The sequence below is a fragment of the Chiloscyllium punctatum genome, chromosome 1 (assembly GCF_047496795.1).
Source record: "Chiloscyllium punctatum isolate Juve2018m chromosome 1, sChiPun1.3, whole genome shotgun sequence".
Taxonomy (NCBI): domain Eukaryota; kingdom Metazoa; phylum Chordata; class Chondrichthyes; order Orectolobiformes; family Hemiscylliidae; genus Chiloscyllium; species Chiloscyllium punctatum.
Window position 1 is genome coordinate 41,856,891 of NC_092739.1, and position 22,352 is coordinate 41,879,242.

General features: G+C 42.5%; 1 protein-coding gene across 1 annotated transcript in view; it reads right to left on the bottom strand.

Annotated features, from left to right (window-relative positions):
• The window catches only part of LOC140482907 (sodium-dependent organic anion transporter-like), a 58,552-nt gene that overhangs the window by 11,807 nt on the left and 24,393 nt on the right, over positions 1–22,352 (bottom strand). The window contains exons 3-4 of the mRNA XM_072580648.1: positions 7,818–7,906; positions 914–1,089 (exon numbers count right to left, since the gene is read on the bottom strand). Coding sequence (XP_072436749.1) covers positions 914–1,089; positions 7,818–7,906 — 265 coding nt within the window. The remainder of the gene's footprint in view (positions 1–913; positions 1,090–7,817; positions 7,907–22,352) is intronic.

The window sequence follows — 22,352 nt, forward strand, 5'->3', positions numbered from 1 at the left end:
ATCTTTTTATGATCATGAGTCAAAATACCCGTACTTTCCTTGATAGACGTAATAGTCTGAGGGGCCTTTTTTTCCTTTGCAAGAAATGCTAAGTATCTACCCGGTTTGTCGCCATATTCATATAACCTTTGTTTTGCAAATAATATTTCCCTCTTAGCCGTTTGAGTAAGCGTAGTGTTTAGAGCTGTCCTAAGAGCCGTAATCCTTTGCAATTTAATAATAGAAGGTCTATCAGTGTATGCTGTTTCAGCTGCTTTTAAATGAGCTTCGATCAGACGCTCGAATTGTTCTCCCTTGAATTTTTTCTGGGTCGCTGAGTAGGAGATGATCAAACCTCGCGCGTAAGCTTTGATGGTCTCCCACATCATTGATGGGTTGCTAGCCATACCTGAATTAATTTCTAAAAAAGTTTTAAATTCTTGAGAGAAGTACTTTACAAATTTACAATCTTTCATGAGGAAGGGGTCCATACGCCAATGCTTATTAACCTTTTATTTTCAGACAAGAGGAAAATCATTACAGATCACTGACAAGGGAAGAAGGCAAACAGCAGCAATTTCATCGCATTTAAATTACATGCCAACCCGGTTTGGACATGATATCAACAAGCAACCATTGTTGCTGAATCAAAATGCTGAAATTCCCCACCTAGCACCAGTGTAGAAACACCATTGCAATTAACACTGGACTCTCTCAAGGCATTGGGTATCAGCAATAACTACAGTCTAATCAGCATCACATACACCCTAGGAAGAGGTATAAAGATTGCAATAATTTATTTGCGTCTTAATGTATTTAAGGGAATCCTGAAAAACACCAAAACAGCAGTGGGTAGCCACATGCAATAAGCTAACATATTTCTGCAGCATAAGGGAAGTGTAGCACAAAAGATAAAGTTAGACTGTTACGTTACCTGGTCCATGATTGCCGTATAGCAATAGCCAAAATGAAACCAACTGTGTAACCAATCAGTGGGTTGATTACTCCAATAATTAACAATGTTGAATCTGCGCTCCACTTGCTTTTGTGCAGCAGTGTAGCTACCACTGCTGAGACAATCAGTATAAGTGCACCTACACCAGTTCCAATCTGTGGAGAAACAAAGCATCAGTTGTTATTTCAAGTCACTACAGTATTCCCTAAATTCTCTTAGGGGAGCATAATTTGCAATGCATGCCACAGAGGAGAGAAGCAGGGAAAGAGGTCTGTGCCTGAGCTTTAATGCATGTGGGAGACATTGAGTAGAACAGATTTCTTCCCCACACAGAGAGAAGGGGCACTAGACACATTGAAAAACTTTGCAAATGTCTGCAGGCAGAAAGGATGGAGGTATGGATGTAATATGCTTCCGGTCATTAACTCTCAATAGGAAAGGGTATATCAAATGAACTGTAGGAGAGATTAAAAAGTGCAGAAAAGTATAATTTTAACAGTCTTTGAAAATAAAAGAGTAAAGCAGATTCCTGCAATCATGAATACATGTTGTGATTGATCTATGTTAAAAGCAGCATGCTACTCAGAGAGAAGTACCTTCTTCTGAAGTACTGACCTTATGGATGGGTTAAAATGCTGACTTAAATGTCAAAATAGTTCCTCTTGGCACAAGGTTTGTCAACTAACCAAATCATATTTTTCCCAAATGAGCACTCCTGGTGTGAAGCTGCAACCCTTCTCCCCAGATCACATCTCATTAAAATCGTGCCCCCATTTCCTATCTATTCCATCCTTTGGATTCACATATGTACATTCTGCAGGAATTGTTACAGAGAATCTGAGCACACTCACACATCAAAAGGCTTCTATCTAATAAAGAGTGCTCACATCTGTGACAATTTGTAAAATGGGACTTGGATGCCATTGAACGCATTCCTGAAATTGCAGATCCGAGCATTGCTCCTCTGTTTAAAGGAGAAGGTTACAAAAGAACTGAGTAGACTGGCAAGGAATGAACATCAAACAACTGAATTGGTTTTAAGAGATTAAACTGGAAACCCAAAACGTAGCCATTCACAGGGAGGGTAGGGAGATTGGAAACAAGCCAGACACTTCTCCCATTTTCCTCTCCAGTTATACACTCATCAATGTTTCCCCAGTAATCATCTTATCCAACTACCCCATTACTTTCAGGGCTTCTGGGAACATGTGTTCCCTTTGTTTCTCACTCTTCTCGGTGTCCTACCATTTATCATTCAGTCACTTGATGAGTTCAGCCTTCCAAACTTCATTGCCTCATAATTCTTTCGACTGAATTTCTTTGGTCACATTTTTGTCCACCTGACCAATCTACTGATAACTTCCTGCAGACTACAGCTTTATTCCTCGCTATATGCCAGTTTGAACATGTTCCTTGCATTTAATCTTTAATGAATACTTAAATATTAAGGAGCTTTGTCTATCTTGAGAGTTAGAGCAATAGGGGTAGAGTCATGTTACAACTATAAGATGGAACATTGTCATGGAAACCGGGGTGGACCACTCAGCCCCTCAAGCCTTTTCCACCCTTCAGAATGATAATGGCTAATCTATGGGCTAACTGCATATACCTGCCTTTGGCTCATTATCCTTTAATACCTCTGCGTTCCAAAAAATATGAGATTTGTCTATCTCAGCTTTAAAGTTAACAACAGACCTGCCACCTGTGGGAGAGGCACAGTGGCTCAAACATTAGCACTGCTGCCTCACAGCTCCAGAGACCCGGGTTTGATTCCAGCCTCAGGCGACTGACTGTGTGGAGTTTGCACATTCTCCCCGTGTCTGCATGGGTTTCCTCCGGGTGCTCCGGTTTCCTCCCACAATCCAAAGTTGTGAAGGTCATGTGAATTGGCTGTGGTAAATTGCCCGTAGTGCTAGGTGCATTAGTCGGAGGGAAATGGGTCTGGGTGGGTTACTGTTCGGAGGATCGGTATGAACTTGTTATGCCTGTTTCCATACTGTAGGAGAAAGTGAGGACTGCAGATGCTGGAGATCAGAGCTGAAAATGTGTTGCTGGAAAAGCGCAGCAGGTCAGGCAGCATCCAAGGAGCTGGAGAATCGATGTTTCGGGCATGAGAAGGGCTCTGAAGAAGGGCTCATGCCCGAAACGTCGATTCTCCTGTTCCTTGGATGCTGCCTGACCTGCTGCGCTTTTCCAGCAACACATTTTCAGCACTGTTTCCATACTGTAGGCAATCTAATCTAATCTTGTGGAAGAGAGTTCCAAACCTCTAATGCCCTTTGTGTGCAGAAGTGTTTCCTAACATTTCTCTTGAAATGTCGAAGAAACTTCTGCTTGGACCAGCTCTGGAGTGGTGTATGTAACTCAAGGCCTAATACCTCAGGAAAAAAAGTAATGCAGCAAAGATTTACTTGAGGGATGTCTGGAACCCAAGGTTATATGTTGAGGAGAGGTTTTACAAGCTAGAGTTGTATTTCCTGAATATAGTGGATTATTTGACGAAAGTTTTCAAGGTCATAGGGTAACTGATAATGGAGATTGAGATAATAATCAAATCATCTATCCCATTTGCAAGGTTGCACCTTTCATATAGTACGCTTGCTTGTTCAGGACTGTGGCTACTACATGAACTTTATACGTCACTGGACCTGACCTTGCAATGACCATGCCTCTTCCCCATGCAGGGCCATTCCCTTGGTTCCTAAACCAAACTTCATCCCCTGAAGTGAACTGTCTCTCTCACATAGCAGAGCCTTGTTTCAGCATTGGCATTCCTGATGCCAATTCAGCCTCTCCCCAGATCTGGGAAGATCAGTTAACCTGGTGAGGAACCTTCTCCCCTTTAGTAACTCTGCTGGAGCTATTCCTGTGATTGTGTGAGGGATGGTCCTACAATCAAAAAGGAACTGGGCAGCTTGGTAGCTGTAGGCTGTGAAACGGTAAGCTATTTCTTTAAGTCTGCTTTCAAAGTTTGGACTGTTCTCTCCACTAGACGATCGGATGATGGAGCTGTCCTTATATGCCAAATGCAGATAAAATTTCAGAAATACTCAAATTTCCTGCTGGTAAATAATGGCCCATTGTCTGTGATGAACATCTCTCGGAGTCTGTGTATTCCAAAAGATGATTGCAGTTTTTCAATCATCATTCCCGTATTTGACAAGTGAACTCTATGCACATCCAAGTACTTTGAATGGGAATCCACAATGGTTAAGAACATAAAGCCATGAAAGGATCTGCATAGTCAGTGTGTAACCAAGTCCAAGGTTTACCCAGTCATTTCCACATGAGGGAGATGCTGGCAATAATTTCTGTCCTTGTGGCACTCTGGATACTGCCCTGTCAATGGGACTAGGTTGGCATCCAATCCCGGCCAGCAGACATAACATCTCACCAACATCTTCATTTTGGAAACCCCTGGATGACCCTGGTGGAGTTCTGCCAGTATATGGCAGTGACATTTGTTCAGGACAATCACTCTTGCTCTCCATAATAATGTGCTACCCTCTACAGTGATCTGATCTCGCCAGGTCTAGAAAGGCTTCCCCCATCATCACCAGATGTTTTAGTTTTCCCAGGAAGGGATCTTTTTGTGTCCACAATCTGATATTATCAGTGGTGACTGGAAGGGTGTCCAGAAAGATAAGTAGCAGCAGCACCAGTGATGTATCAACCAATGGGAGGTAGCTCAAGACATCCACAATTGCCACTTGGCTTCCCAGACAGTGTTCCAATTTGCAATTGTATGCATTCAGAATAAGAGCCCAATGCTGAATGCGGCCTGAAGCTATATGCAGCATGGTCTTGTCCCCTTTAAGAAGCCCTATCAGCGGTTTATGGTCCATTACTATGATAATATACATCTGTAAAGGTATTCGTGAAACTTTCTCCCACCAAAGATGACCGCCAAACCTTCCTTCTCTATCTGGGGATATTTTCACTCGGCATCAGCCAAAATCCAGGAAGCATAAGCAATTGGCATTCCTTTCCGCATGACCGTGAGCTAACATTACTCCAGTACTGTATGGGGAGGCAGTGCATGTCAGCATCACATCCCATTTGGGATCGTAGTGTGCCAACATCTGAAGATGATGATAGCTGCTCTTTCACTTCCCTAAAGGCTACCTCTAGGCTACGAGACCATTTCCAAGGCTGATCCTTTCTCAGTAGTGGATGTAAGGGTGCCAAGATGGAGGCAAGGTTACATATGAATTTCCTGCATTAATTCACCAATCTGAGGAAAGACCCCATCTCTGGTACTGACATGGGAGCCAGAACACCTATGATTGTCCTCACTTTATCCGGTGTAAGCTGGTTTTGTCAACTTTGTTGTTCAAGTAGATCACTTGGGTTGCCTGGAATATACATGTTTCCCTTCTAAGGCATATGGCCACCTGGGTAAAATGTCTAAGGACTATATCCAAGTTCTCTAAATCCTCTTTATTTGTCTTCTCAGTTATTAGCACGTCATCCAGATAGACCCAGTAAAATGTTTTCCATCGACCACTGGAAAATGGCATTGGCTGATGATACCCCAAATGGCAGTCTTGTATATTGGCAAAAATGTGTAATTAATTGTGGCCATACTCCTGCCAATCCTCATCTAATCGCAATTGTAGGTACGCATGGCTCATGTCTAGCTTTGTGAAAGATAGAAGCCCCACCAGTTTTGTGTACAAGTACTCTATGCAAAGGGTTCAGTATTTATCCAGCTGTGAAAAGTGGTTTACCTTTTGTTTGAAATCCCTTAGAAAGGTGAACTGACCAATAGGCTTCATAATCGGTACAACTGGTGCTACCCATTCTGCAAACTGAACTGGTCCCTTTGCTTTCTGGCTTCCTGACTTCTGCTTCTACTTTTTCACATAAGGCAAATGGCACTGGGCAGGCCTTGCAGAATGGTAGAATTGGCCAGGGTCTGGCAGGTGGGACTGGTTTAGTTTGGGATTATGTTCGGCATGGATTGGCTGGACCAAAGGGTCTGTTTCTGTTTTGTACAACTCTATGACTCTATATCTAATAAAATAATTGAGCTGGGAACAGAAAACTGTGGAAGGGCAGTAATTAAGTGGCTTCTTGGTCAACATGTAAGGTAGCCTCAGTTCCTTTGATGGTCCCTAGACCTTCCTGAAAATCATCTAGGTATTTAATTAGGACTTCACTCAGGCTGTCAATTTCTCATCAATCAGTTGAGTCTTTCTCAAGTTCACCCCATCAGTGGTAACTGAACCAGCTGCTTCCCAAAAGAAACTGGAACCAAAGTTATACCCTTCATCTGTAGAGATTCCTGATATAGGTCTCAGTCTAGCCAAGGTGTTACGCAAACTTAAGGGTTGGATTCCAGAACAAATTTTGTTAAAGACTGGTTCCACAATCACTGAGATAACTGTGCTGATAAGTATCAGTATTATTCTGATAAATCTTCAATGCACCCCAGGAATGGTCGATTACCCTGCCCAGAACTAAATACAGCAATCTAATGAGGTCTGGCCCAAGCTCTGTGTAATAGTAACGTAATCATTCCTTTGCACATCAATTCCTCTAAAATAACAGCCAACATTTCATTCATTAATTTAAATACTGGTCTCCGAGTTTGCGAAGATATTTTTGTAATTGGATCCCTAAATGTTTGTGCTCATCTACCCTTCCTTGCTTCTCATAATATAACAGGTACTGGGATCTAAAAAGTCAATAAACTCACACTTCCCCACATTGGACTTAATTTGCTACTGTAACGCTACTCACATAATTGCTGCCCTTTCGCAGTTTTCTGTTCCCAGCTCAATTATTTTATCAGATATAGAGTCATAGAGTTGTACAAAACGGAAATAGACCCTTCAGTCCAACCAGTCCATGCTGAATATAATCCCAAACTAAACCAGTCCCACCTGCCAGACCCTGGCCCATATCCCTCTAAACCTTTCCTATTCATGTACTTATCCAAATGTCTTTTGAATGTTGTAGTTGTACCCACATCCACCACTTCCCCAGGAAGTTAATTCCAAACATGAATAACCCTCTGTGTAAAAGATTTGCCCCTCATGTTTTTTTAAAATCTCTCTCCTCTCCCCTTAAATATGTGCCCCCTAGTCTTTAAATCCCCCATCCTAGGAAAAAGACACCTACCATTAACTCTACCTATGTCCTTCATAATTTTATAAACCTCTAAGGTCACCCCTCAACTTCCTATGTTCTAGTGAAAAAAGTCCCAGCAAATCCAGCCTTTCTTTATAACTTAAGCCTTCCATACCCAGCAACATCCTGGAAAATCTCTTTTAAATCCTCTCAAGCTTTAACAATATCCTTCCTACACAGTACTCCAGAAGAAGCCTCATCAATGTCCTGTACAACCTCAACATGACTTCCCAAATCTTATACACAAAGGACTGAGCAATGAAGGCAAGTGTGTGATGCTAGAAAACGTGGATATGCAGCTCTCTATTCCATTGTGTAAATCACCTGCAACGTAGCAAATGCAAGGATATAGTTAGCCTGGTTGGCTGGATGGCTGGATTGTGATGCAGATTGCTGCCAACAGTATTCAACACGCACATTGACTGAGGTTATTATGAAGGACTGTCTTCTCAAGCTTCACTCACCTGAGGTGTGTGTAAATCAGTTGCCCCTCTGCAATGAGATGTCAGTGCTATGCTCCAACAAGACTTTGCCATTTTCTAATGAATGCAGTACAGAACTATCACTATTTAAAGAACTGGACAAACTGACAGTATTGATTCAAACAGTAATATGAGTTTCAATTTGTGTTTAGTTTTATATATCATTGATATAGGAATTGATAAAATAAGTATACTATGGACAGCGACAGTTCCATATTTCTGTGGAGAGGGTATCCATAGAATCAGAAGAAAAATTATTATCTTACCTTCTGAATGAGTTTTGATTGCTTTGGCCACTTTCTTGCTATAAAAACTCCAACTGATATTGGAATGATCAGAGTAATTAATGAAATACCTGGTTCAAAACAAAAATAATGTTTTGAAGTTATTAGTTAACTGGAACTTATTTATTACATTTATCTTAACATTTAATCCTATAAGCAGGTGTTTAAAGCACAACCATTCATAAAACTTAATATTCCCAAGACCTTCCAGAGGTTCTGAAGACGAACAGTCGATCCACAATCAACAAAAATGCATTGGTCATTGTACACAAGCATGAGCACCTTGCACTACCTTCTCAATAGAACAACCTGGACACACTTTAGATCTTTGAAAACAAATCCACTCACGCTTGTTGTCAGCAGAATTCATTACAACCCCCTTTATTCCTCTGCTTCACTATAACTTGAAGACCCAGTCCCAAAACGCAACAATTTGATAAAACTGAGCATTTACTCCAGAATTAAACCCCATTAATCACTGCAATTGTACCAATATGATACAGCTGCCAGTCAGCAAACAGGAAATGGAAAGCAAGCGTGTGGTATGGCCACACAGCTCCTCAGATTAGTGAAGGCTGTCGCGGAGGAGTTAGAGGCTGGCTGGGAGAATGCAGAGGCCTGTGGTGAGGTAGGTATCAGGGAGTACCAACTAGTCAAGGCGGAGGGAAGCAGCTGGCATCAGTATACAACTCTTTTGACTTGGTCTGCAGAACGAACGTCACATTCAGAAAGTTTTGCCTTTGTTTTCATAGGGATCAGATGTTGGATTTGCAATAGTATTTGAATTACTGAAGTAAAGTGTTGAACCATGTTCCAATTATCTAGATCTGTATATAATTTGCAAGTCAAAATGTGCTTACCAAAAACAAAATTCATAAGTTTATAGTATGAGATTTTAGTTGAAGAATTTTTTTAACATTTACAATACATGGAAGCAGTTCAGACTGTTTAAAGTCATTTAATTCACTGGAAGTGGTTCTAAAACTGTTACATAATATTCCAAGTTAGGGATTTCAGCCAGAAAATAATCTTGAAACTTTGGGTGGGTGGCACAGATGAAAATGTACTTGCTAAATATTATCATTTTTATTAAATTTTCTTCTTTCTTCATATCACAATAACTTCAGCTGTGAAAAAAGAGAGATGAAGTGTGCCCATCGATGATTTTTATACGGCTTAGCTGTGCAGCAATAGTTCCCAATTAAATATTGTCCAATCCACTTACAACATGCAAGGAGGCTATTTTGGTCCATTGTATCACTGATAGCTCTTTGAAAGAGCACCTCCCCTTCCCTAAACCCCTTCATTTGTTCCTGTCCAAGTATAAATCTAATTCCCTTTGGGATCTGTCTTCCTCCCTTGCAGGCAATTCATTCCAAATCATAAACAATCACTGCATTAAATTGAAAATCTGCTCATGTCATTCCTTGTCTTGTATGAAGTACCTTAAAGCAATGTCCATTGGTTACACCAACCCAGCCTTCTCTTATTGAAACAGCTTCTCCATGAGTATTCTACTGCAACCATGAAATGCTGGATTCAATTTCCATGCACATTTTGCAACCTACCTTCCACGGTATCTACCCGTAATTGAAATCCCTCAGGCATAGTGCCATCCTAAATATCCTGAACACTCTCTTCAAGGCTTTGACACTTGCCCCAAAGCACACTGGCAAGAATCGAACAAAATATTCCAGCTGAGACTTAACTGATGATTTACAAATGTTTGGAAAAACTTGTATTTGTGCTGTGTGTGTCTCTTCCTAAAGCCGATGATACATCTGCTTTTTCAAAAGTCATCGAACTAGTCCATTTGGTAAGACATAACCAATCAATGGCTTTCATTTGACACAGATGGAGCAGCAGATAGAAACATAATGACAATGAAAATATGAGCAGGAGAAGGCCATTCAGCCCTTTAAGCCTACTGCACCGTTCAATATTATGTTATTGGCTGATCATCCAATTGCTGTCATAGAATCAAAGAATCCTACAGCATCCAGGGAGGCCAATTAGCCCATCAGGTCTGTACTGGCTCCCAAAATAGCTACCCAATAAGCCCCATTCTGCAACCCTATTTCAGAAGGCCTCCAAATTCATCGGTTTCAGTTCTTTTTTGAAATCTATGTAATCCGCCTCCTCTACTCTTCCAGGCAGTGCATTCCAAATCCTAACAAATCTGGGACTAAAGAAGTTTCCCCTCACCTCATTCCTAGCTCTCAGGCTGACAAGCTTGAAACTGTGACCTGAAGAAGGGCTGATGCCCGAAACGTCGATTCTCCTGCTCCTTGGATGCTGCCTGACCTGCTGCGCTTTTCCAGCAACACATTTTCAGCTCTGATCTCTAGCATCTGCAGTCCTCACTTTCTCCTTGAAACTGTGACCCCCCTAGTTACTGACATTCCAACTAATCAGGGTATCCTTCTTTATCCTGTTAAAATTGTTTGTAATTTTGAACACCACAATAAGGTCACATCTCAATCTTGTCTGCTCCAAGGAAAATAAACCCAATTTCTCTAATCATTGTTTGCATTTAAAATTCCTTATTCCTCTCCCCATACCTTCCAACCCTAAGAACTATATCTAATTCCTTCACAAAGACATTCAATGTTTTGGTCTCAGTTGCTTTCCACCGCAGAGAATTCCACAGGTTCACACTCTTTGGGTGAAGAAATGTTTGCTCATCTCAGGCCTAAAAGGACTAGCCCATATCTTTAAACTGTGACCCCTGATTCTGGACTCTGTGATCATCAGGAAAATCCTCCTGCATTTATCTTGCCTAGTCCTGTTAGAATATCATAAGTTACAATAAGACAATAGACAATAGACAATAGATGCAGGAGTAGGCCATTCAGCCCTTCGAGCCTGCACCGCCATTCAATATGATCATGGCTGATCATTCCCAATCAGTATCCTGTTCCAGCCTTATCTCCATAACCCTTGACTCCACTATCTTTAAGAGCTCTATCCAATTCTTTCTTAAATGAATCCAGAGACTGGGCCTCCACTGCCCTCTGGGGCAGAGCATTCCACACAGCCACCACTCTCTGGGTGAAGTAGTTTCTCCTCATCTCTGTCCTAAATGGTCTACCCTGTATTTTTAAGTTGTGTCCTCTGGTTCGGCACTCCCCCATCAGCAGAAATATGTTTCCTCCTGCCAGAGTGTCCAATCCTTTCATAATCCTATACGTTTCAATCAGATCCCCTCTCAGTCTTCTAAACTCAAGGGTATACAAGCCCAGTCGCTCCAGTCTTTCTGTGTAAGGCAATCCTGCCATTCCAGGAATTGACCTCGTGAACCTACGCTGCACTCCCTCAATAGCCAGAATGTCTTTCCTCAAATTTGGAGACCAGAACTGTACACAGTACTCCAGGTGTGGTCTCACCAGGGCCCTGTACAGCTGCAGAAGCACCTCTTTGCTTCTATACTCAATTCCTCTTGTTATGAAGGCCAGCATGCTATTAGCCTTCTTCACGACCTGCTGTACCTGCATGCTTGCCTTCATTGACTGGTGGACAAGAACACCCAGATCTCTCTGAACAGCCCCTTTACCTAATTTGATGCCATTGAGGTAGTAATCTGCCTCCTCATTCTTCTAAACTGCAGTGAATTCTAACCAATTTGGTCTCTAGATAGAGACTATGAAAAGGCTCAGGAATCTAACTTTAGGCATAGCCGATGAGGGGACAACTATGAGAAGTGGGGGGGGGGCAGTCAATTCAGGACTGAGGGTGTTGTGCTTAAACAAGGTGAATGAGTTTGCAGTGTAGATTGAAATTGATGGGTACAATGTTGTGGGTATCACAGAGACAAGGAAAAAAGGGACTTAGGTATAGGTTTCCTAACAATAGTCAGGTTGTGGCAAAGAAAATAAATCAGGCATGTAAGAAAGGCACTATTACAATAAATATGGGAGGCTTCAATATGGACCGGGAAAATCATAATGGTAGCAGATCCTAAGAAAAGGAATTTGTGAAATGTCCATGGGATAGTTTTTGAAGCAGTTTGTAGTAGAGCCCACTAGGGAACATACAATTCAGAATTTGGTGATGTACAATCAGGCAGACTTAAGATGAAAGAACCGTTGGGGACAGTGACCAAATGATAGAATTCACCCTGCAGTTTGACAGGAGTAGCTGAAATCAGATCTAGCAGCGTTACAATTTGAGTAAAAGTAACAACAACAATATGAGGGAGGAGCTGGCCTGAGTTGATTGGAGGGGGAGCCTAGCAAGAAGGGCAGTGGAGTAGCAATGGCAGGAGGTTCTGGGGGTAATTCAGGAGGCACAGCAGAGATTCATCCCAAGGAAGAAGAAACACACTAAGGGAGAATGAGACAACCATGGCTGATGAAGGTTGTCAGGGACAGCATAAAAGCAAAAGAGAAAGCTTGGACATTCAGAGAGACAAAAATTGATAGGAATCTTCAGCATAGTTTTGTGCAAAGAAAATCGTGTCTCCCAACCTTCATTGAGTTTTTTGAGAAAGTTACTACAAAGGTTGAGGGCAGAGCAGTAGACATTGTTTATTGGACTTTAGTAAAGCCTTTGAAAAGGTTTTGCTTGGTCGACTAATTGGTAAAGTTAGGCTGAGATTGGTTAGTTGGTATTCAGGGTGGGCTTGCCAATTTGATACCTAATTGGCTGAACAGCAGGTGACAGAGAATGATGGTGGAGGGTTACGTTTTGGACTGGAGGCCTGTGACCAATGGTGTTCCACAGGGATCAGTTCTTTTGTTTCTCATTTACATAAATGATTTTGATGACAAGATAGAAGGCATGGTTAGTCAGTTTGAGAATCACACCAAAATCGGTGGCATTGTAGACAGTGAAGAAGATTACAAAGGGATCTTGATCAAATGGGTTAATGGGCTGAAAAACAGCAGATAGAGTTCAATCTGGATAAATGTGAGGTATTCTATTTTGGTACATCAAACAAGTGTGGGCTTCTCCAATTAATGGTAGGGCATTAGGTAGTATTGTAGAACAGAGGGATCTAAGGGAGCAGGTACATAATTCTTTTGAAGTTTGCATCACATATAGACAGGGTGATTAAAAAAAATATTTCACACACTTGCCTTCATTGCTCAGTTGAGGCCCCTTCTGGAATACTATGTGCAGTTCTGGTCCCCCAGTTTTATAGAGGATATTATCAAGCTGGAGAGGGTTCAGAAGAGATTTACCAGGATGTTGCTGGGTATGGAAGGTTTTTGTTATAAAGAAAGACTGGTTAGGCTGGGGATTTTTTCCACTGGAGCGGAGGAAATTGAGAAGCTACCTTATAAAATCATGAGGAATATAGATAGAGTTAATGGTAGGTGTCTTTTTCCCTAGAATGAGGGATTTCACGACCAGGGGAAACATATTTTAGTTGAGGGGATGGAAATTTTAAAAGACATGGGGGGCAAGTTTTTTTATACAGAGGGTGGTGGATATGAGTACAGTTACAACGCTTAAAAGCCATTTGGGTAGATATATGAATAGGAAAGGTTTGGAGCAATATGGACCAGGAGCACACAGGTGGGACGAGTTAGTTTGGGATTATGTTCAAAGGGACCAAGAGGTCTGATTCCGTGCTGTATGACTCTGTGACTCTACATAATGTGGTGAAGTTTAGTGAGAAGCCACAAGATTGAGAAGCCTTTAAAACTAACAGAGGACAACTGAAAATAGCATTTAAAGACGATAAGGTTAAATATGAGAGTAAGCTAACTACAATGATAAAAGAGAGTGTCAAGAGTTTTTTTACATATATAAAAGCAAAGAGAGAGGCAAGAGAGGCCGTTGGACCTCTGGACAATTAGGCTGGAGAGGTAGTAATTTGGAACAAAGAAATGGCAGAGGAACTGAACTGATACTTTGCATCAGTCTTTACAGTGGAAGACACCAGTAGCATACCAGAGCTTCAAGAAAGTCAGGGGCAGAGGTGGGTGTAATGGCCACCACTAAGCAGAAGGTGCTGGGGAAGCTGAAAGGTCTGAAGGTGGATAAATAACCCAGTCCAGGTGGACTATATCCCATAGTTGTGAAGGAGGTAGCTGAGGAGATTGTGCAGGCATTGGTAGTAATCTTTCAGGAATCATTGGAGTCAGGCAAATTCCTAGCTGACTGGAAAATGGCCTGATCCTGGTGTTTGGTAAGATTTAGAGTCTGTTAATAAGGATGAGATTGTGGAGTACTTGGAAGGGCGTGGTAAAATACAGCTGAGTCAGTACGGCTTCATCAAGGAGAGGTCATGCCTGACAAATCTGTTAGAGTTCTTGAGGAAGTAACAGGCAAGCTCAACAAAGGAAAGTGGATGTGGTCCATTGGATTTCCAGAAGGCCTTTGACAAACCTGTATAAGGCTCCTCTTAATATAGGAGGCCTGTAAATAAGGCAAGAGCCCATGGTGTTATGGATAAAGTACTGGCAGGACTAAAGGATTAGCTGACTGGCTGAAGGCAGAGAGTGGGGATAAAGGGATCATTTGCGGGATGGTAGCTGGTGACTAGTGGACATCTGCTGGGGTCAATGTTGGGGCCACAACTATTCATATTAAATGTTAATGATCTGGAACTGAGGGCATTGCTGCTACGTTTGCAGATAACACAAAGATAGGTGGAGGGACAAGTAGTGTTGAGGATGTGGGAGACAGCAGACAGACTTGGACTGGCTAGGAGAGGGGCACAGAAGTGGCAGATGGAGTATAACTTGGGAGAGTGTGCAGTTATGCATTTTGGTAGGAAGAATAGAGATGTAGACTATTTTCTAAATTGGGAAAGGCTTCTGAAATCTGAAGTACAAAGGGATTTAGGAGTCCTAGCTCAGGAATTTCTTAAGTTAACATGCAGGTTCAGTTGATAGCAAATCAAGATAGCAAGAATACAGGACAAAAATGCACTGCACAGCCTGTATATGGCTCTGGTCAAACTATTGTGAGCAGTTTTGGGCCTTGTATCTAATGAAATATGTGCTAGCTTTGGAGGGGGTCCAGAGGAGGTGTACAAGAATAATCTCAAGGATGAAGGTCTTGTCCTATGAGAAATGGTTGAGGATTCTAGGTCTGAAATCAATTGAGTTTAGAAGAATAAGGGGGAATCTCATTGATACTTAGAGAATACTGAGAGGCCTGGATAGAATTGACATGAAGAAGGTATTTCCCATAGTAGGAGGTATTAGGACACAAGCACAGCTTCAAAGTGAAGGAACGACCCTTTAGAACTGAGGTCAGGAAGAATTTCTACAACTAAAGTGTACTGAATCTGTGAAATTAATTGCTGCAGAAGGGTATGGAGACCAAGACATTCTGTATGTTTAAGACAGAGATAGATAGGGTCTTGATTAGTAAGAGAATCAAGAGTTATACAGACAAGGCAGAAGAAAGGACTTGAGAAACATATTATCCATAATTGAATAGTGGAGCAAACTCAATGGGCCAAATGACCTAATTCTACTCCTATGTATTATGGTCTATTGGTCTTCATATGCTAATCCTGCCATCCGAGGAATCGGTCTGGTAAGCCTTTGTCACACGCCCTCCATAGCCAGAACATCCTTCCCTCAGTTTAGGAGACCAAAGCTGCACACAATCCCCCAGATGTGGTCTCACAAATTACCTGTACAATTGCAACAAGCCATCCTGCTCCTGTACTCGAATCCTCTCTCTATGAAGGAGAACATCCTATTTGTTTTCTCTACCACCTGCTTCACCTGCATGCTTACTTTCAGCAACTGCTGGAGAAGGTCACCCAGGTCTCATTGCACCCCCCACCTTTCCCAAACTCTCACCATTCAGATAATAATCTGTCTTCCTGTTTTTGCTACCAAAGTGCACAACCTCACCCGCATTATACTTCATCTGCCATGCATGTGTCCACTCACTCAACTGTTCTGAATCACACTGAAGCAGTTCTGCATTCTTGATACAGTTGACACTCCCACCCAGCTCTGTGTCATCTGCAAACATGGAGATATTACATTTAGTTACCTCATCTAGATTATTAATATATATTGAGAATAGTTAGGGCCTGATCTTTGTGGTACTCCACAAATCACTGCCTGATGTTCCAAAAAGACACTTTTCTTCCACCTCTTTGTTTCCTGTCTGCCAAACAGTTTTCTATTCATGTCAGTGCACTACTCCTAATCCTATGCACTTTAATTTTAAATACTAATATCTTTTATGTGGGACTTTATTGAAAGATTTATATATGTTATCAGTCAGGCCGCTTTGTTAAATTGTTTTCTTCCCCTCTCACCCTGAACCAATGCAGTCTAGTTCTGGACTTCCCCCACCCCAGGAAAAACACTTTGTCTATTTACCCTATCCATGCCCCTCATAATTTCATAAACCTCTATAAGGAGAAAGAAACTAGAGAGATAGTTAATAGAACCCATGTGAGAGGAGAATGCCAACCAGGGGGCTTAGCTGAGGACATTTCTCCAGTGTCCTCAAATGATATAACAAATTGACACAAGTAATATTTAATGAGATCAGGAGTCTGTCCCACTAATGGGACAACCAGGTTACTTTCCTGGAGGAAGCCTGACCAAATTAAGTACTGCTCAACCATTGAAGTGGTCAGCCTTAGGCATTTCCTGGGGTTACCAACATTATGGGGAGAATCCTGTCCTCTTTTCAAGAGCAGCAGGCCAATCAGAGACAGGATTTATTAGCCAAAAATGTTTCCATGAGATCCATTGATTTATTAAGGGGCTGGGGCCAATTGATTTATTAACAAACCTAATTGACATTTTACCATAAGTAGCTGAAAATGTGTTGCTGGCTGTGGCGCTGTGGAGTCCGTGGACCATGTATATATTGGGTGTGGGCGTTTGCACTCCCTTTTTGATTTTCTCAAAAACCTCCTCCTCTTCTTTTGGTTGCACTTCAGTCCCACGCTCCTGATCTTCGGGCACCTGGTACGGAGGAGGGAGGGCAGGTCCGAGGACCTCCTCGTGGGTCTGCTCCTGGGCCTGGCCAAACTGGCCATCAACAGGTCCAGGCAGTGGGCCGTGGAGGGAGTCGTTAGGGCCGACTGCCTGCCCCTCTTCCGGGGTTACGTTAGAGCCCGGGTGTCTCTGGAGAAGGAGCACGCGGCGTCCACCAACACCCTGGAGTTGTTCAGGGAGAGGTGGGCGCCGCAGGGAGTGGAGTGTATTATTTCCCCATCCAACTCTATTTTGATTTAGTCCCTACCCTCCCCTTCACTGTTTTTGATCACACAGCATTGGCCTGTGGTTTGAAGGGCAGTGCTTGTCACTGGCCACTCGGGTGTTTTTCCTATCTTCCTGGTGGTGGAAATTGAATAAAGATTTGTGCACTTTGTGTCTCTCACTGTGTCTCACACCTATACACACACACACACACTCACACACACACACAGACACCATGGGTGCTGGGGGAAAAAACAATAAGCACTTAAAAAAAAAAGCAAAAAAAAAAGAAAATGTGTTGCTGGAAAAGCGCAGCAGGTCAGGCAGCATCCAAGGAACAGGAGAATCGACGTTTCAGGCATGAGCCCTTCTTCAGGAATCCTGATTCCTAAAGAAGGGCTCATTTCCGAAACGTCGATTCTCCTGCTCCTTGGATGCTGCCTGACCTGCTGTGCTTTTCTAGCAACACATTTTCAGCTCTGATCTCCAGCATCTGCAGTCCTCACTTTCTCCTAGAATATTTTACCATAAGCAGATGAGTTTCTCATATTTTGTCCCACCACGCCCCTTCCCCCACCCCTCCCAAGCCTCCAACTTAATTGGGAGATTTTCTGCTGACAGGAGATTAACATGAAGCCACTCCCATGATTAAGTGAGCCTGGGTACTATGATTCCCCAATGTGATATGCTGTAGTAAATTCTGCCTTACGATCCCACTTCTAATAACTGTACCACCATCTGAAACTCAACACATTCCATCCATCAGCATATCGGGTGTTTCAGAAGTAGAGGTAGAAAATACAGGGAGCTTATTTTAAACATTTTATAAAGTTCTATTTGGACCACAACTAAATTATTGCATCCAGTCCTGATTGCCACACTTTAGAAAGAATGCGAGTGCCCTTTATGAAACATACTATCAGAAGCAGCAACCTGGATCAAGTGAATTTTCAAAATTGTAAGAGAGCTAATTACTGAAAAAAGCAAGAAAGAATCAAGATGGTGGTCTGTGATTTTTGAAGTGCAGGGTGATTCAGAATGGCTGTGAATATTCCACTCGTTGCTGCTCTGGATACAAAAGAAGATTTGTGATAGAATTGGAAAACTCCTCCATTCTCCACGGCAACACCGTGCAATGGCTACAGAATTAAATAAAAAGATTAAGTGAATAAAGACATCCACCCTGTTGTTAGTGCAAGGTAGTAAGTGCTGCAAGTTGTATTGCACCCTCAACCTCGCTGAGGAGAGAACCCAGACAGGAGAGATTTTGAAGAAACAGTGTGGAAACAGGCCCTTCAGCCCAACTAGTCCACACTGACCCTCCAAGAAGTAACCCACCCAGACCCATTTCCCTCTGACTAATGCACTTAACACTCTGGGCTATTTAACATAGCCAATTCACCTGACCTGCACATCTTTGGACTGTGGGAGGAAACCCACTCAGGCATGGAGAGAATGTACAAACTCCACACAAACAGTCACCCGAGGCTGAAATCGAACCTTAGACCCTGGTGCTGTAAGGCAGCAGTGCTCACCACGTCAGCTCTTTTCTCTCCTTACAGATGCTGCCAGACCTGCTGAGAATTTCCAGCATTTTCTCTTTTGGATATTAACCACTGAGCCACCATGCCACCCCAGGTGGGGAGGAAGACAATTGATTTGTATGTAATATCACTGCCACTATCCAACAAAATCCTGTGTGGGGATAAATGAAAGACAACTTTGTCAGAATTAATGTTTTCTTAATGCCATGTGGGCGTGTCTACTGAGGGACAATAAATCTACTCTCAAGGAAGCTATTAATGTGCAGAAGCTCTGAGGTTGTCAATCACCATCTCTCGCATATCAGTAGGAGAAGAGAGAAAGCTTTGCATTATGCTCAGAGACATTCCAGCCAAATAAAAATAACACATTGAAAAAAAAAGTAATAAATATTTGCAAAAGGACAAGCAGAAACATCAAAGCCAAAGGGCAAAAGGTAAATATTATGGAAGATGTTCCATAAAAGAAACAAAAGCATTCCATCACAGAGAAAGCAATGCTTTAATTGTAAGAAGCTGAAACAGATTGCCCATTAAGTGCTTAGCTAGTCAGAGGTAGTGTCTCTACCTCTGAAACAGGAGGCTTGGGTTCAGGTCCCACCTGCTCCAGGCTCATAACTGATCAGCTTGATTTATGAAAAGCTAGCTAATAAGAAGCAAAATATAAAGGTGGCTGCTGGAGCGATGTCAGCCAGTGACACCAACAAAGCACTCTACATGATAGATCAGGTTGGTATTGACAGATCTAAGAGTGGAAAATTGTCTACCACTGTTAGAATGATGACAACAGAAAGACAGCATCAAGTGAATATGCAGTGTCAGGTAAACACTGGTGTTTCATGCAACATCGTAAGCTTCAGGGAACTGGGTGAAGTGGCTTGAGATTGTGAGCCAAAGCTGAACGATGCTTAATCCAAGAGGCCAAATAAAGATGACACTCAATGTTATGGGGAGAATGAGGATATGGCATTCGAGATAACTGAAGTTAAGTAAAATCCACTCATCTCTGTTGAAATAAGTTTAAAGCTTGTTATGGTAACACTGCATGTACCTAGAAGAAATTTTCAGCATTTCAAAGGCCACTCCAAAGTCATCCACTGCCAAACAAATCCTAGCAAATGACAAAGACTTTTTATAGATCTCGAATTCTTGTAGGTGAATATCAACTTACAGTAAATTAGTGTGTGAGACCAACTTAGCATCTACTGAGGGGAGTTCCAGACTTCAAGTTGAGCTTGAAAAACAAAATACTGGAACTGGCAAAGAAGTGAGTAATTAAGAGACAACTTCTACAGACTGGGTTAGCAGCACGGTATCAGTGAAAAAAGCCCCAAAAAACTGAGAGTATACATTGAACCAAAGATCTCAACATGCCAACCATTGTAGAACTTATGCTACAACTTGACACAACAAATTATTTCACTACCATTAGCACAATGGCCGTTTAGAGGTAAGTGAGGTTAGATGAAAGAAGTAGTTTTCAGACTGCATTCTAGACACCAGTGGGACAGACACCTGAGTGTGTATGCCAGTTAACATTGTCATTGCCTGAGAACAGTATCAACACAGCACACAAGAGAATTGGTGATTTTCCAAAATGAATGTTATTGTGAATAATCTGCTAGTCCGTGGATATGGAAATGCAATGGAAGAAGCCATCTTTGACCACGATCAAAATCTAATATGACTCCTAAAGAGAGCTTGGTGCATGAACCTGAAGCTGAACAAGAAAAGATGCAATTCAACACCTGAATCCAATTACACAAGTCATGTACTGACAGCAAAGGGACTTCACGCAGATATTGACAAAGTAAGAGCTAAAGCAGAGATGCAGTGACTAAGCAGCATGATGATTTGTTGGATTTGTGAACAATTTAGCAAAGTTCTTGACTAATTTGCCATCTGAGTGTCAACACTGCATGGAGGGACAACAGTGGTAATTACAGAATCACAGAATCTCTACAGGCCATTCAGCCCATCAAGTCCACATCAACACTCCAGCATCCCTCCCAGACCCACTACCCTACCCTATCCATATAAACCTACATTTCATATGCCAATCCACCTAACCTGCACATCCTTGGAATGTCACTAGACTGATAATTCAGGACACCAGGTAAATGTTCTCGGGACATGGATTTGAGCTGAAAAATGTGTTGCTGGAAAAGCGCAGCAGGTCAGGCAGCATCCAAGGAGAAGGAGAATTGACATTTCGGGCATGAGCCCTTCTTCAGGAATGAGGAGGGTGTGCCAAGCAGGCTAAGATAAAAGGTAGGGAGGAGGGAGTTGGGGGAGGGGCATTGGGAATACTATAGGTGGAAGGAGGTTAAGGTGAGGGTGATAGGCAGGAGAGGGGGTAGGGGCGGAGAGTTCAGGAAGAAGATTGCAGGTCAAGAAGGCGGTGCTGAGTCCGAGGGTTGGGACTGAGATAAGGTGGGGTGAGGGGAAATGACGAAGCTGGAGAAATCTGCATTCATCCCTTGTGGTTGGAGGGTTCCTAGGCAGAAGATGAGGCGCTCTTCCTCCAGGCGTCGTGTTGCCATGGTCTGGCGATGGAGGATGCCAAGGACCTGCATGTCCTTGGCGGAGTGGGAGGGGGAGTTAAAGTGTTCAGCCAAGGGGCGGTTGGGTTGGATGGTGCGCGTGTCCCAGAGGTGTTCTCTGAAACGTTCCGCAAGTAGGCGGCCTGTCTCCCCAATGTAGAGGAAGCCACATTGGGTGCAGCAGATGCAGTAAATGATGTGTGTGGAAGTGCAGGTGAATTTGTGATGGATATGGAAGGATCCCTTGGGGCCTTGGAGGGAAGTGAGGGGGGAGGTGTGGGCTCAAGTTTTGCATTTCTTGCGGTTGCAGGGGAAGGTGCTGGGAGTGGAGGTTGGGTTGGTGGGGGGTGTGGACCTGATGAGGGAGTCATGGAGGGAATGGTGTTTCCGGAACACTGATAGGGGAGGGGAGGGGAGGGAAATATATCCGGAACGGTGATATTGAGTCTCACCAGGCAGGTAGCAAATTGGGAATGAAAGAAATATCTGGAATTGAAAACCCAGCCTGATAGCAACGATGTAACCACAGTTAAACATTGTTAAAAACATAGTTGATTCCCTCATGTTCTTTAGGAAGGAAATCTGGCATCCTTATTTCATCTGGTCTACATGTGAGCATACACTTATAGCAATATGGTTTACCCTTAGTGATTCCCCACATCCTTGACCAAATTAAAAGAAAATCTCACTACTAAATACATGCAGTGGTATTAAGAATTATAACAAGAAGCAGCTTTCACTAGAGAAGAACTATTCATGATGACAACATCAGTGCTAAGGTACTATAATGTCAATGATGACATCTATTTTCAGCCATTATTTCTCAAGGGCACCAGTTGCAACCACATCCAGGGCGTTAATGTAAAATGCATGACACTCAGATATAGAAGGAGTAGCTGGCTGTTCTCTTTGTATGTGAACTCTAATCATTAATATTTATGTGGGAGAGTCAAAGAGACAGTGGGGTCCAACCTTTTCAGAGCTATCATCTGGATGTAATATTCAAATAAGAGAAACAGATATACATTACTGACATCAGGCAGCCAAACATAAAGCATAAAATTAAGAGTCACATCAGCCAGTGCAGTGCTTGTGATGAATATCAAGCTGAGTAAACAAAAGAGCCACTTTTAATGTATGAATCCAGGCTTGGAGCGGACAGTTTCGCTGTCTCAGGAACTGATTACCTTGTCACCATTGACCAATGTTCTGACGATTGGCAGTTAGACTTAATGACATCAATAACTTGCAGTGAGATTAAAAGCGTATTTCAGTCATTGCAGCAATCCAGGCATT